Source organism: Meleagris gallopavo, chromosome 4, assembly GCF_000146605.3.
Source record: "Meleagris gallopavo isolate NT-WF06-2002-E0010 breed Aviagen turkey brand Nicholas breeding stock chromosome 4, Turkey_5.1, whole genome shotgun sequence".
NCBI classification, from domain to species: Eukaryota; Metazoa; Chordata; class Aves; order Galliformes; family Phasianidae; genus Meleagris; species Meleagris gallopavo.
The window spans coordinates 55610486-55624964 of NC_015014.2; the positions used below are offsets into that span (position 1 = coordinate 55610486).

Consider the following 14479-nt stretch of genomic DNA (forward strand, 5'->3'; position numbering starts at 1 on the left):
ATGACTTCTGTTTCATTATGTTGGCTCACCATGTCAGAGGTGCATGGTGGTGGTATGGCTATGTAGAAGTTGAGTGTTCCTTCCAATAGTCCACTAAATCTTGTTGCTGTGCAACAGATGGCAGCAGAAAGGCAGTCTGACAAAATAATATCTGACACAGAAGTATGTATGAAGCAAAGGTGTATAACTGAATTCATCTGTGTGGAAAAAAAGTGGCACCCGTTGACATCCATCAATGCTTGCTGAACGTTGATGGAGCCTGAACAGTGGATGTGAGCGCAGTGAGGTGGTGGGTGGTGCGTTTCAGCAGTGGTGACAATGGGTCACCTCCACTGGTGCAAATTTTTATGAACGTGCCATGAAGGTTCTTGTTCATCATTAGTAAAAATGCACAGCTAACAGTGGTGACCATGTTGATAAATAGTGTTTTAGTAGCTGAGAATGTGCTCTATCAGATATTGTCATTGTGCTCTTTGTATCTGTTGTAGTTTGCACGCGAATAAATAGGAGGAATTACTTTCAGAGCAACTTATGTACTTTTCATTTTAAGAAATGTGATTTGAATGGGCTATATAAGCTAGGCTAGACTTCAAAAATACCAAAGAACTAAGTGATATTAACTGCATTTTACCAATAGATGTGTACTAGGTTACGATGAAACTTAGTTAACAGAATTGTTAGATGTGTATCTTGTTCTCTGAATCCACTTTTACATGTATAAAACATCTAGCTTTTTTTCCTTCTTTTAAGACTGTGAGCCAGAAGAGCTAACTGACTGGTCTATGGATGAGAAATGTTCCTTTTGTAATTTACACAAAGAAACAGTCAGTGTAAGTATGAACATATTTAGCATGACTCCCCACCTAATTTTCAGTATAAGAATAGGAATCAGAGAACTGAATTTTGCAAATACGTTAATAATGCATTTTGACTCAAGATAGTTTAGCTATGAGTGGAAGTAAAATTATTTTTAGTGGTTTGTTATTTCATAGCTCAGTAGTTTAATTATATGTTGTACTATCAACAAACCAACTTCTGAAAGACTTTATAATTTTCATATGCCTTCTAGGATCGTGCATCAGTTATCGGTTCTTCACAGTCAACGCCTACAGAGGAACTTTCATCTCAGGGCCAGTCCAACACTGATAAGATTGAATGCCAAGCAGAAAACTATCTAAATGCACTCTTTCGAAAGAAAGGTAATGAAAGCATGTCTTTTTCTATTAAGAGATAACTTGAATCTGGAAAAATTGAATAATTTACGTTTGACTTTGATTCTAAAGTACTTCTATTAATGTACTGAGCACTATTTCTCTTTGTTCTTTATTTTTCTCCAGTCTTTACTTAATTCAATATCAGCAAATCAAGCACTACTTCTCTTCTAACTTGCCATTGTTTTTAGTCTTGTTGCCGTATCTTTTTTTCTCCTGGATCTGTGTTCATTATCTTTCTTCCCTGTGAGCTAATTATTTCTTTCTATGCCAACTCTGCTGTTCTCTGGAATTCTTAAGCACTAAATTGCTTTTGCTTCACAACAGGAAAACTCTCTTTTAAGCGAGAGAATGTGTCTTACAAATTACGAAATAGTATTTGGGGTATTCATACTTCTCAGAGTTGCAGCTTTCAATGCATTCAAGTTTGTGTTTGAAACTTAATGCTGAAACAATATTTAGAAGCTCTTTCTTTCTTTGTCTGCTCTCATTCTTTGGCAGTTGGCAAGCGTATGAGTGACTAAAAGCTGGTTCATGTAGATTACGTTCTAGTAAGCTAGTCACTACTGAGAGAAGCAAAAATACTCATTTTCTTCCTGAAGCTTCTGTGTAATGAGTGTGACTGCAGGTTCACTCATCATTTGTTTTACATGGTTTTATTGGGGGTCTAGTAAGTGTACTTGAATGCCAAAATAGGTGAGTATTACAGCCCTCCCTTGCTTTATCAAAGAAGTACAGCAAGTCAATGGCTCTTTATGCACAGACTGGGGGGAGGGGAGTGAGGGGAAGTAGTTAATTTTATGCCCTTTACTTTCCTGTACCAGGAGAAGATTACTATGCCTTTGAACCTGGGATGGGTATAATCTTCTTCTGTACAGGGCAGACCTGTTCAGCCTATGATTTGCTTATGAATTAAAAGAAATTTGGATGGAGTGCAGCAGCATTTTGAGTCCATCTTTGTTCCTTGGCTTTTCTTAAAATTGGTTATTTTCTATTTGAAATAAAATATTATCACCTCCGTATTTCTGGAACTTTTATTATAATCTAATCGAGGGACCAGTTTATATGGCATCTCCCTTGGCAGGTATTTCTTTAAATTTCTACTTCCTCATGACTTTTCTTGATCTCTTGATGTACAGTGTTTTCTAGCATTACTTGCTTTATGTTTTGCGTACTGATTCATAGAATCATAGAATATCCTAAGTTGGAAGGGACCCACAGAAATCATGGAATTCAGCTACCAGATCCACACTGGACCACACCTAAACCAAACTGTGTTTCATTGTCCAAACACTTCTAGAATTCCGATAGGCTTGGCACTGTGTCCCTGCCCTGCAGACTGTTTCAGTTCCCAGCAGTTGAATTCACCTTCTGTCATACCCAACTTGACATTTCCATGGCACAGCTCCGTGCTGGATCCTGTTGCTGTTGCCAGAGAGGAGGTCAGGGCCTGTCCCTCCACTCCCCTCATGAGGAAGTTGTAGGCTAACATGAGGCTTCCCCTCAATTTCCTCTTCTCTGGTCTAAACAAACCAAGGGCCATCAGCTACCTACTGCTCATGCACCATACCACTAAGCGATATATCTGAAAACCAGATGCTTTCTTCCTAAGTATATCATTGTTCTTTGTCCATTGGGTGTTGTAAGCAGGATAAACTTTTCACTTAATGTTTCTAGGACTGGTTGTATTTAAGATTAGGGAAGACCTCCAAAATCATCTTGTCCAAATGCCAACCCATCACTACCCCACTTATTAAACCCGTGTCCCTAAGTGCCACACATACCCTTTTCTTGAAAACCTCCAGATGTAGTGACTCTATCACTTCCCAGGGCATCATTTTCCAATGAAGTTTTTCCTAATATCCAACCTGAATCAGCCCTGGACAACGTAAGGCTGTTACCTCTTATCCTATCTCTAGTTAATCTGGGAGAAAAAACCAACCCCCACTTCACTACAGCCTACTTCCAGGTACCTGTAGACAGTAAAGTCTTCCTTAAGCCTTTTCTTCTCCAGTGTAAACAATCCCAGTTCCCTCAGCTGCTTCTCATAAGACCTGTGCTCCAGACCTCTCACTAGCTTTGTTGCCCTTCTCTGGATGCGCTCCGGGGTGTCAATGTCTTTCCTGTAGAAAGTAGCCCAAAACTGAAGACAGTACTGGAGTTACAGCCTCACCAGAGATGGTACAGAAGGATGATTGCATTCTTAGTCTGGCCAACTATGTTTTTTCTTACACGAGCTAGAGTACTTTTGGTCTTCTTGGCCTCCTGGGCACAGTGCTGGCTCATGTTCAGCTGGCTGTGGACTAACATCCCCAGATCCTTTTCTTCTGTGCAGCTTGCCAGCTGCTCTGCCACAAGTCTGTAGCATTACTTGAGGTGGTTGTGACCGAAGTGCAGGACCCCACTTCTGATCTTACTAAAGCTCATACTATGGGCCTCAGCATCAATCCAGCCTATTCAGATCCCTCTGTAGGACCTTCCTACCCTCAGACAGGTCAATACTTCCCCCCAGCTTGATGTCATCTGAAAACTGAGGGTGTGCTCAATCCCCTCATCCAAATCATCAGTAAAGATATTGCCCAGGGACAGTCCCAGTATTGTTCTCTGGGGAGCACCGCTAATGACTGGCTACCAACTAGATTTAACTTTATCACTACTGCTTTCTGAGCCTGGCCATGCAGACAGTTTTTTTCTCCAGCACACCTGTCCAAGTCATTTGCTGCCAGCTTTAAGTTGCGTGAAAATACATCATTTTTTTTGTCCTTCTTTTTGTTGATCAGTCAAGCTGACTAAACTAATTATGAGATGTAGTAAAAAATAAATGGCTGTATTGTTTTTAACCTGCTGGTGATTTTACAGTGAGTTGGGCAAGTTTATATGTGGAAACAAGGATGTTGCTGGGACAGTTTGGCAGTTAATGTGGGGTCATTCGTTTTTGTCAAAGAGGGAGAGCTGCAGTGTGTACAGATAATACTGATAGGCAAAGTGCTGTAGAATACAGATTTGAGTAGCTACAAGTTATTTAAGGTACACTAACTGAGGAAGCTTTAATCCTAAATGTGGGCTTTCAATCAAAATAAATCATTACAGTTAGTCATAATTGCATATCATCTTTACTACTGCCTTCACTTGTATTCTGGCTAGAATCTTGACAAAATCAAAAACAGAAATTACTAGGCTATAGCATAAGGGAAGACTCAGTGACACATCTGTATTTTATATTAGGAGGGCCTACAAAGTTCTGAGAGAAACTAGTGGGATATCAGAGCTACCTTTTAGTCCAGCTTCTTAGAAACTCTTCTGCTGGGTATTTGTATGCGCACATGCAATCAGTGGAATAATTGTAGCTGCCTTGTGGTATAAGCCTTCTGTCTGAAAAATAGAAGCTTAAGCAGATGTAGAATCATAGAATGGCTTAGCTTAGAAGGGACCTTAGAGATCATTTGCCTCCAACCCCTCCACACGCCCACCCCCTAGATCCCGGATGCACAGGACCCCGTCCAACCTGGTCTTGAATGCCTTTAAGGATGGGGCATCCACAACTATCCTGAACATCCTGTTCCAGTGCATCATGATCCTCTGAGTAAAGAATTTCTTCCTAGCATCTAACCCAAATTTCGCATCTTTTAATTTAAAGCCATTCCCCTATGTCTTATTAGTAGATATAGACATATCGATTTAAAACTTAAAAGTAGCTATAATTGTGACTCCTGATAAAAATGTCTTAAAATAAAACTTTTTGTTCCTACAAAGTATATCTGGTGCCATCTGCTGATAATAATTAAGAAACATTTGCTAGTGAGGCTTAAGCTCAGAGGTCTAGTACTTCTCCCGAAACACAATAAATTGCCTTTTCAAATATTATATTATTAGTTAAAGATTGTAGCAAAGTATAGTGAAGTGTAGTGAAGCTTTGACACTGAACTTAAAATTACAGGTTTTTACCTGCTTTTTTTCATACTTTTTGGTTGTTTGTGTTTCTTTTAAGCTAAGTTGTTGATCAGTAATTTTCTCCACTTGACAGTGGAATTACGGCTTTAGGCAGATACTTCTGTTCCTAGATAATAATTAATTCTTATGAAGACCAAATGCTACTTGAACATTTTGTAGATTCATTATGCAGGAATCAGAAAATACCAATAAATGAAGCACACCTGTGTCTGAGTGTTATATGACTGGGAAAGATTTCTTGTACGTATTCTTTAGCATTCTTCAGAATTTCCAGAAACTCCTATTAAGTTTTATAAATTTTGCTAGAGTTTCGGTTGAAGGAGTGTCAGAAGATAGGCCTTCAATCAAAAGCAGATTTTTGTAATTCATACCTTGCATTTGGTCTCTTGAAAATGAATTGTCTAGCATATACTCAGTCTTTGAAAATAGAGAAGCTCCAACTTACCTTGCAAAAGCAGACCAAAAGGCATTGGCAGGAGTCATCTTAGAACAGTCGTCTGTGTCAGCAGACCAAATACATGTATTTGTAATGTTTTGCAGCTTTGCAACGCTTTCCTGGTGTTTAGAATAAACCTGAAGCACTGTTTTTTGTTGTTTTTTTCTGTGGGACTGTTATTATATGAATGCATTTGTACACAGTTTATATATGATTTAGAACAGGAAAAAATGTTTTTTTCTCTCAAATGATTTAATTGTTAGCACTTGGAAAATGACAAAGGAAGATTATTTTAAAATTCAACTGCTTGTAATATTACCATTTATGAGAGACCTTTCAAGTTGCTTCGTATCAGTTTTGGCATTGAAACCTTGAATCTACAATGTGGATGTCATCTATTATACACATGAAACAACTCTTTATGATCAACTTCTGCAAACTTCTGTGTGATATAAAAACTAATTTGTAGAATTGCATTTTTAAAATATATATGTATTTTTAGTTGTTTTTTGAAAGTAGCTTCTCATTATAATCATACTGTATTACTGATGCCTGCCAGACATGCTCATCCAAGTGACCAATAAGGAATACTTGTAAGAAGAATTTGCTAGGCATCTTAATTGTGCATTTGAAATCCTTGCACGTATTCATTGTGCTTATGTGAAATATTCTTTTCAAGGAAAGTATTTTCATTTTTCTTAATACATCTATTGCTTGTGTTGTTGTTCTTTTCTCTCCTAGATCTTCCTCAGAACTGTGATCCTAACATTCCCCTAGTTGCTCAGGAATTAATGAAAAAAATGATCCGCCAGTTTGCAATTGAGTACATTTCAAAAAGTAGCAAAATTCAAGAGAACAGAAATGGTTCATCATTTGAACCGAGTCTGATATGTAAAAGTATCCAAATGAACCAAACGGAAAACTCCCTTCAGGAAGAGCAGGATAGCCCTCTAGACCTCACTGTGAATCGAACTCAAGAACAGAATACTCAGCAAGGTAAATATCTCTTATCTGTTTATCTGTATTTTTATGTCATTTACTACCTTATTATATCTTTCTACTTCAAAAATAAAAAGTTTTTTAAAAAAGTACCAAATAATGTTTTCACTTTCCAGAATAGCAGTGAGTCCATAAGAAAAAAGAAATTATTTTAATTGATTAAATAAAAAGCTGTTTAAAAGCATTTTTTCATACTATGTATTTGGTGGTAAATATCCTAGTTTTGTAGTGTGTGCCTTTAAATGTGGCATGGGGATTTCTCAGCTTTAGAGCATTTAGTCATCTCACTTGTGGCTATCGCAGGTAATAGTAGCTTAAGATTTTGTTGAAGAATTTTCTGAGGAAAGAGAGAATATGCTAGAATTTTAGAGAACAGAGTTCATTCTGACCATTTAATCCTTGGACACTGATTAAGTACAGACAGGTCAGAATGATGGAAAGAGGAATTTTCTGTACTTAACACCTAATACCTACAGATCAGTACAACTTTGTTGAGAGTAAAGCAAGAAAAATAAGGCTGCTCATTATCATTTACAAATAGGAAACAATATCTTCTCTTGCCTTGAGGAATATTGTCATCCAAAATGGATAATAAAATCACAGGAATGCTTTGGACTTTGAACTTGATTTGGAGTAGCAGCAGTTTTCAGGAGGGACTGTGACTGTCACGTGCAACTGAGAACACTGGCAAAGTCAGCTAGTCTCTGACAAATACAAGGATCCATGTTAATCCAATTATACTGCAGACCACAGAGGAAAGTGAACCCATGGGTCATGTAACATACTGCAAGTTAAACAAAGATAGAATTGTAGAATTAAGATTTTATATGTGTATACAGTCTTCAATTAGATGGTATATCGTTTAAAAAAATGAAAGATTTTGACACAGACCTGCCTTGCTGAACATGCCTATTCTAGATGAAATTTAAGCATCCTTTCTCTTTGACTGTAGAACCTTTAAGAAATTGCAAAATTCTTGCATTTATTCTGTGTGGTAAGCAGAGGCTAGCTCATGCTTGGATTTGGACAAAATTTACCTTGTGCAGATGAATTCTGAGAAAATGTGTCTTCAGAGTGTTTAGAATTATGTATCTTCAAGCAAAACATCTGAGGCTGAAATAAATAGCTGCTTGGCAGACAACGTGTTTGGAGAACTTTATAGATGTTAATCTTGCTATGAAGTTTAGAGCTATTGAAAGAAAAGGAAATATCAAAACAAAACTAGAAGGAAAATGTTTTGAGCCATCTAATCTACCAGGGAAGTTGTATTGCACTTTCATTTTTCTATAAGCATATAATTTTAGGACTCTTAACTTCCCACTGTAGTGGTGACAGAAAGACAAGCAAAAAAAGATCAAGATGGAAAAAGGCAACCTGCGTGTTTTTACTATGTTCTAGATGCAGTGGCTGCTGAACAGTTATTTCAGTTAGCTGTTGTAAGCATCTATAAATTATTCTACCTCCTTCTCATGTATTGTTCTTTTACTGAAGACAGCTTAAAGGTACAGAAATGTTACATGCTTACAGAAGAGAATTTTGAAACTTGAGGTACTGCCCAAATCCTGCTGGCATTTGTATCATCAACTTGGACCAGCTTTTCTGTGGCACCGTACAGTGATTTAGTTCTAAGAACTAATACGGTGGATGCCCTGAAAGTAATGCCGCCTATTTATTCGCGTGCAAACTACAACAGATACAAAGAGCACAATGACAATATCTGATAGAGCACATTCTCAGCTACTAAAACACTATTTATCAACATGGTCACCACTGTTAGCTGTGCATTTTTACTAATGATGAACAAGAACCTTCATGGCACGTTCATAAAAATTTGCACCAGTGGAGGTGACCCATTGTCACCACTGCTGAAACGCACCACCCACCACCTCACTGCGCTCACATCCACTGTTCAGGCTCCATCAACGTTCAGCAAGCATTGATGGATGTCAACGGGTGCCACTTTTTTCCACACAGATGAATTCAGTTATACACCTTTGCTTCATACACACTTCTGTGTCAGATATTTTGTCAGACTGCCTTTCTGCTGCCATCTGTTGCACAGCAACAAGATTTAGTGGACTATTGGAAGGAACACTCAACTTCTACATAGCCATACCACCACCATGCACCTCTGACATGGTGAGCTAACATAATGAAACAGAAGTCATTACTTCCAGAGCAGCTCTCATATAATACTGCTCTTTGGGTAGCGTTATGAAATTGATTAAAGCTTTCATCTTTTAATTCAGTTATTAAAAAAAGTTAGCAAATAACATAAAACTCTTTCTTCAGTCAGTACACTCATAAATACAGTACCGTTATTTGTTCCCTTTCTAGAAGTATTTGATGATCTTGGTACTCTTATTATTTGCTTATTGTAATTTCCAAACGAAATGACAGTATCAGGGTAGGAAGTTCAAAACTCTACATTTCTCAAAAAAAAAAAAAAGATTAAAAAAAATGCTGAAAAGTTGAAATCTTTTCAATTTGAATTCTGTCTCTCTTGTGAAGCAGGGAATAGCAGGGAATAAACATAAAGACTTCAGGTTGATTTTTTTTCAATTAGGCATTCTTTAAAATTGCAGATCTTAGAACAAATGCAGGTCTTTTTCCTTTATTATGAAAATGATTATTTGATTCGAGAGGAAATTTTAGGCTTTATTTTCCAGATCACAAGAAGCATTTGCTTGTACTGAATAGGTCCAAGTGTTCAGTGCTGAGAAAAGGTAATCCAGGTGTCCTCAGGGGCAGAATCTACCTTGACCTCAAAGTTTCTTACCTTCCTTGGGTATCTGCAGCCTGTCTCTGAAGAACTCTCATAATATTCAGGTTTGTCACTTCCAGCACTGCTTGTTGCCAGAACCTCTGTGTACTGGGTTTATGTGGCACTTTTCATAATGAGAGGGCTTTAGGGATGGCCTCTGTGAGACAGTGCCAGGTGATACCTCATCCCCGGCCCAGCTACTTCAGCAACAGATCCTCTACAGTCCAAAGGGGAGTGCAACAGCTAAGTTTGTGGCATCTCTCTGAAAATACATTTAAGAGACTGGCTTCTTGATTGCTACATTGAATCATACTGAAACAATTCCAAACACTTAAAAAAGAAAGATGATGGTGTTATCTTTATTATTTTAATACACTGTTCTCATAATATATATTGGGAAAAATACTATGCTTTTTGAACATATGCATAGTACGGTTCAAAAAAGTAAACTGTGTAAACTGAAAAATGTATTCGAGAAACAAAGTGTAATAATTTTGTATGAAAAGGTGAATCTAGGGGCAGGGTTCAGAATTCCATTTCTTCTTTGGCTGTCAGTAGTGGTAGCAGTTATACTTCCGATCATTTGTTCATTTGCTTTTTCTTCAGCAGCATAGGGGGAAGAATAAGAACAGGAAAAAAGAGTTGGAGTAAGAATTGTTTTACCATCATGGACAAATCTAAAACTTGTCTTAGGGGAAATCAAATATTTATAATAGTAGGCAGTAATTTAATTGCTGATTCAGGTACCAGAAAACAAAACAAGTACATTAAAATGGATATCTTTTCTCAATCTTTTCCCTTGCTAACTTTCACTTCTAATTCTTGTACAAGCCTATCCCTTTACCGCTTTTGATGTTACGCATTCAAAAAAAGTGGGGGGATGGGATTCATAATCAGTACATAGGTGTTTCTACCTGTGGTTCCTCTTTCCTCATTTTTTCTCTCCACTTGGGGTTCCCTTTACTGTTTCTCATCATTTTAGTTCCCTCTTTCTTTTTTGTCCTATGTTTTTTGTTCTTTCTTAAATTTGTTTTGCCACAGGGAGCCACCAGCTAGGTTGGGTTCAACTTTGCCCTGAGTGAATTGTTGGAGCTGAATGGAATTAGCTATGACTGACTGCAGTGGGGCTTGCCCCTGATCTCACAGTGGTTACCCCTGCAGCTCAGCCCCACTGCCACCACCACTTTGCCATATACACACCATATATAGTCATACACTTTCCATTTGCCAGTGTTTTACTTTATAAAATTGCATATCAGGTCAGCAAAAATGGGCTAGTCAAGGTGGTAGTTAACAAAAATTAATAAATAATAAATGTAATAATATAATAATAAATTAATAGTTAATAAAAGTTGTTTGAGCTCTTACAAATAGTTTTCTGAAGCTTATTAGAAGGAGAAAAAAAACCCAACGGATAAGGAGCTTCATTTGCACAGTTAATTGTAAACATCTGGAACTGGTGCGACAAAAGGTTTTAGAGATGGACAGTGTTAGTGGGTTCAAAAAAACGCAAAAAAATGCAGCTTCCCAGCAAACAGATCCGAGGCCAGATTATGAAGATAGTAGTCAGGAAGAGAGATTTCTGAGGTCTGGCAGTTGCTGGGACAGTAAGAGAGGTATGCAGTACAGGTGGTGGCCAGGCTGATGCGTTCTCCTGTGCTAGGAGTAGAAGTTTCTGATACATCTAGAGTTAGAGGACTGAGTAGAGTAGATCATCTGACTTTAGATAGATAATTTGTAAGAGATTTCTTGAAACCCAGAAAATTAGATATTTGCTAAAATGAGTGCTGAAATTTTATGGTAGGAATTCAAGGGTTCCTATAAAGGCCTATTCTTTCTGGTTCTCTAACCTTGCTAGTTTGGAGGAGACTCAAGTTATTGTTCTCCTGTTTGTTTTGAAGAAGCTTAGCATACCTTGGTATTTTTGTACCTGATGATGTGGTGCTGAGAAGTCAACAAGGCAGTGCTAAAGCCATTTCTTTGAAGTTCAAAATCATCTGATAAAAAAATCTGATAAAAAGCATAAAGAATTTCATTGGAATACCAAGAGGAGCAGACCTGAAAAACTTGTAGCAGTTTGTCTTTATTATCTAATGTTTCATAATTGTTAATGAGTACTGTCTTGGTAATTGTCATGTTTTTAGCTAACGAGTGGAAGTAATTCTGTAGATCTAATTTGAATCACCTTATATAGTTTTTTCTGGTCCTGATGTCATTTTCTTCCTGTCTAGAATTCTTGTCTAAATCATCTGGTTTGAGTGATTTGAAAAAATAATAGAAAATGCTGTTTTGGTTTAAAAGGTACTATTCCTACCTTGCAAGTAATTTAGGTTTTCAAGGTTCACTGTTCACCTGTACAATATGGTTGTGTTCTTCAATACTAGAAAACTGTGTGATTTTGGGCCCCATATTAATGCGATTGCGGAAGGATGAGTTGCATCTGCTTCATTCTTTGTGTTTTCAGTAATGTACCAGGGAAGAAGCATATTCTCAAGGGGCACTGCTTTTCAAACAAATTCCTGTTTGCCATGCAGGAGATAATGTGCATAAAATTATTAGAGTATGTGTGAACATCACATCACATGAAAAATTTTGTTAAGCTGAGAAAATAATCTTGCTGAACCCAGTCAGTGATGACTTTCCCTGCTCTTTTGTGCAAATATCAAATCTCTCACATTTCTCTTTTGCTCTTCTTGCTGGTGATCGCCTTTCGATGATCTTTAAGGTCTTTTCCAACCTGAGTGATTCTATGATAGTGATTCTGTGATAGAACATAGTCTTCAGGGAAGTGCAATACACATATTTAATACTTGCATTTTCTGTGTTGGATATTCAGCTATCTTGAACCTAAAATGATTCTTCAGTCTGCTTACCTTTTAGAGGCCCAAAATGTATCTAATTTTCTTGCCATAGCAGTATATTTTCAGTACTGTGCTCCTTTTAGTGATTTTTACAGCTTACTGAGGGCTTTTGTTGTCAGAGGCACTTAGGAAAACAGGAGATAAAAATGATATGATCTGTTCAGATTTTGTCATGGAATCTTTCCAGAGCCTTTGACTTTTTCTCTAAGAATCTTGTTAGCTTCAATTTCTTTGTACGTTGATTAGACAGAGCCATTCAGGTTGGTTATCTTGATATTCCAAAGTCCTTAGCAAATCATTCTATTTCAGTTATGGGTTAATTTGTTTTTTTCCAGCTGTGTATTTCAGAGCGTGTTTTCATTTTGCTGTTTGTTTTGATTTTAATCTATACCTGGTGTTCTTTTGTTCTTAGTAGTCAGGTGATAGTGATCTAATGATTAACCTATGAAGAGAGGCTAAGTGAACTGGGTCTGTTTAGCCTTGAGAAAAAGACGATTGAGAGGGGACCTGATCCAGGTTTATAAATACCTGAGGTGTGGCGGCCATGGTGGTGAGGCCAGTCTCTTTTCAGTGGTGCGTGGAGACAGGACGAGGGAAACGGACATAAGCTGCAGCACAGGAAGTTTGACACGAATGTGCGTAAGAACTTCTTCACGGTGAGGGTGACGGAGCACTGGAACAGGCTGCCCAGGGAGGTTGTGGAGTCTCCTTCTCTGGAGATATTCAAGTCTCGCCTGGACGCCTACCTGTGCGACCTGGTGTAGGGAACCTGCTTTGGCAGGGGAGTTGGTCTCGATGATCTCTAGAGGTCCCTTCCAACCCCTACAATTCTGTGATTCTGTGAACCCTTTGCAACCTGATCAGTTGTGAACTTTGAGGTAGTTTTCTGAAGTATTTTTTCTAGTGATTTTATCCAGTGATTCTTCTAAGCATTTTATGTCATGCTGCCTGTGACTATCAATTAACTGAAGGTGGAAATTGTGAAAGCAAATGCACAAAGGCTAACATAGTTTCTATCACTAGCAGTATACAACAGATGAGATCCATCTGTTGCACAGGAGTTGGGAATATTTTACAGCTGGGTAGGCTGGATAGTCCCTGCAGAATATTTCTGCTGTGATTTTAATTGGCTTTTCTTTCTGAAATATTACTGCTTCAGAAAGCTTGATTTAGCATTAACTATAGTGCTTCCTTTACAATCCCAAGGGTTTAAGAAATACTTTGAAGAGAACAAGTTTAGGAGGAAAGGGACATCTTGAAAAGTATTTATAAATATTTTTTCCCCTGATCTACAATGCTAATTTTTCTCTTTTTTCCAACATAAGATTGTTTGGCAAAACCAGTCAAAAGCTGTTTTAAGCAGACCAAAACAAATAGGTGTATTTATTTCCTCACAAAACTCTATTTCTTAGCAGTATGGGTAATAAAGCAGAGTTAACCTAAGAATTTTTCTGAATTCTTGTTTGAGTGCTGGCATTTGGGAAATTCAACCAGTGTTTCATGTTGTACATCCAGGGCTATGGGAAAACATGCAATTGGTTAATATTTTACAGATAATACATAATAACATAAAAATGATACTACTGTAAAAAGGACAAGCAGTGACGTTGCTTGTGAGTGTTGAAACTCAAAATTAGATTCATAGAGCTCAGACTCACAACCAGCCCAAGGTTGAAACAGAGAATCAAGGAAGGCAGGTATGAAACTTAAGTATGTTTAGGGGATTTATCAATACATTAAATGCGATTTAAAAATAAAAGCCAAAAAAAGCAACCTAAGCAATAATTAGAAGGAAATTTTCAGCTAATGAAGAGATTTGCTAATTTTCAATGTTACTAAATGTTGATTTAAAATTAAACACAGTTTTTCTTTTTCAATACTTGATAAGTTTCAACGTCCAGCTATAAATTTTGAACGCAACATTTGCCAGTGTCTTGACAGAGTTAATTCTCACCCCAGTTTAGGTCTTTCTGGTTCTGTAGTCACATTATTATATCTGTGTGGGGGCAGCAGGTGTGTATGTGTAAACAAACAGCTGGAACCTTTAATAACATAGGTCCCATATACTGAAAACATGGCTTGAGCTCTCTTTCTTCCCATTTGTTGGGATACTACTACTGTTCCTTTCTCATCCAGTTGTCTGATCTGATCTCAGAACAGGAGATTGGTCTAGAGATCTCCTGAGTACCATTCTAGCCTGAATGATTATGTAAATCTATGATTTAATTAGGCCCATTTTAATTTCATTATCAGATTT

General features: G+C 37.5%; 1 protein-coding gene across 3 annotated transcripts in view; it reads left to right on the forward strand.

The window, feature by feature from the left end:
• Nucleotides 1–14479, forward strand: part of LCORL (ligand dependent nuclear receptor corepressor like) — a 59268-nt gene that overhangs the window by 27773 nt on the left and 17016 nt on the right. For all 3 annotated transcript variants that reach the window (XM_031553176.1, XM_010710356.3, XM_031553177.1), the window contains exons 3-5: nt 751–830; nt 1070–1199; nt 6340–6594. In XM_031553176.1, coding sequence (XP_031409036.1) covers nt 783–830; nt 1070–1199; nt 6340–6594 — 433 coding nt within the window. In that variant the 5' untranslated portion in view covers nt 751–782. The remainder of the gene's footprint in view (nt 1–750; nt 831–1069; nt 1200–6339; nt 6595–14479) is intronic.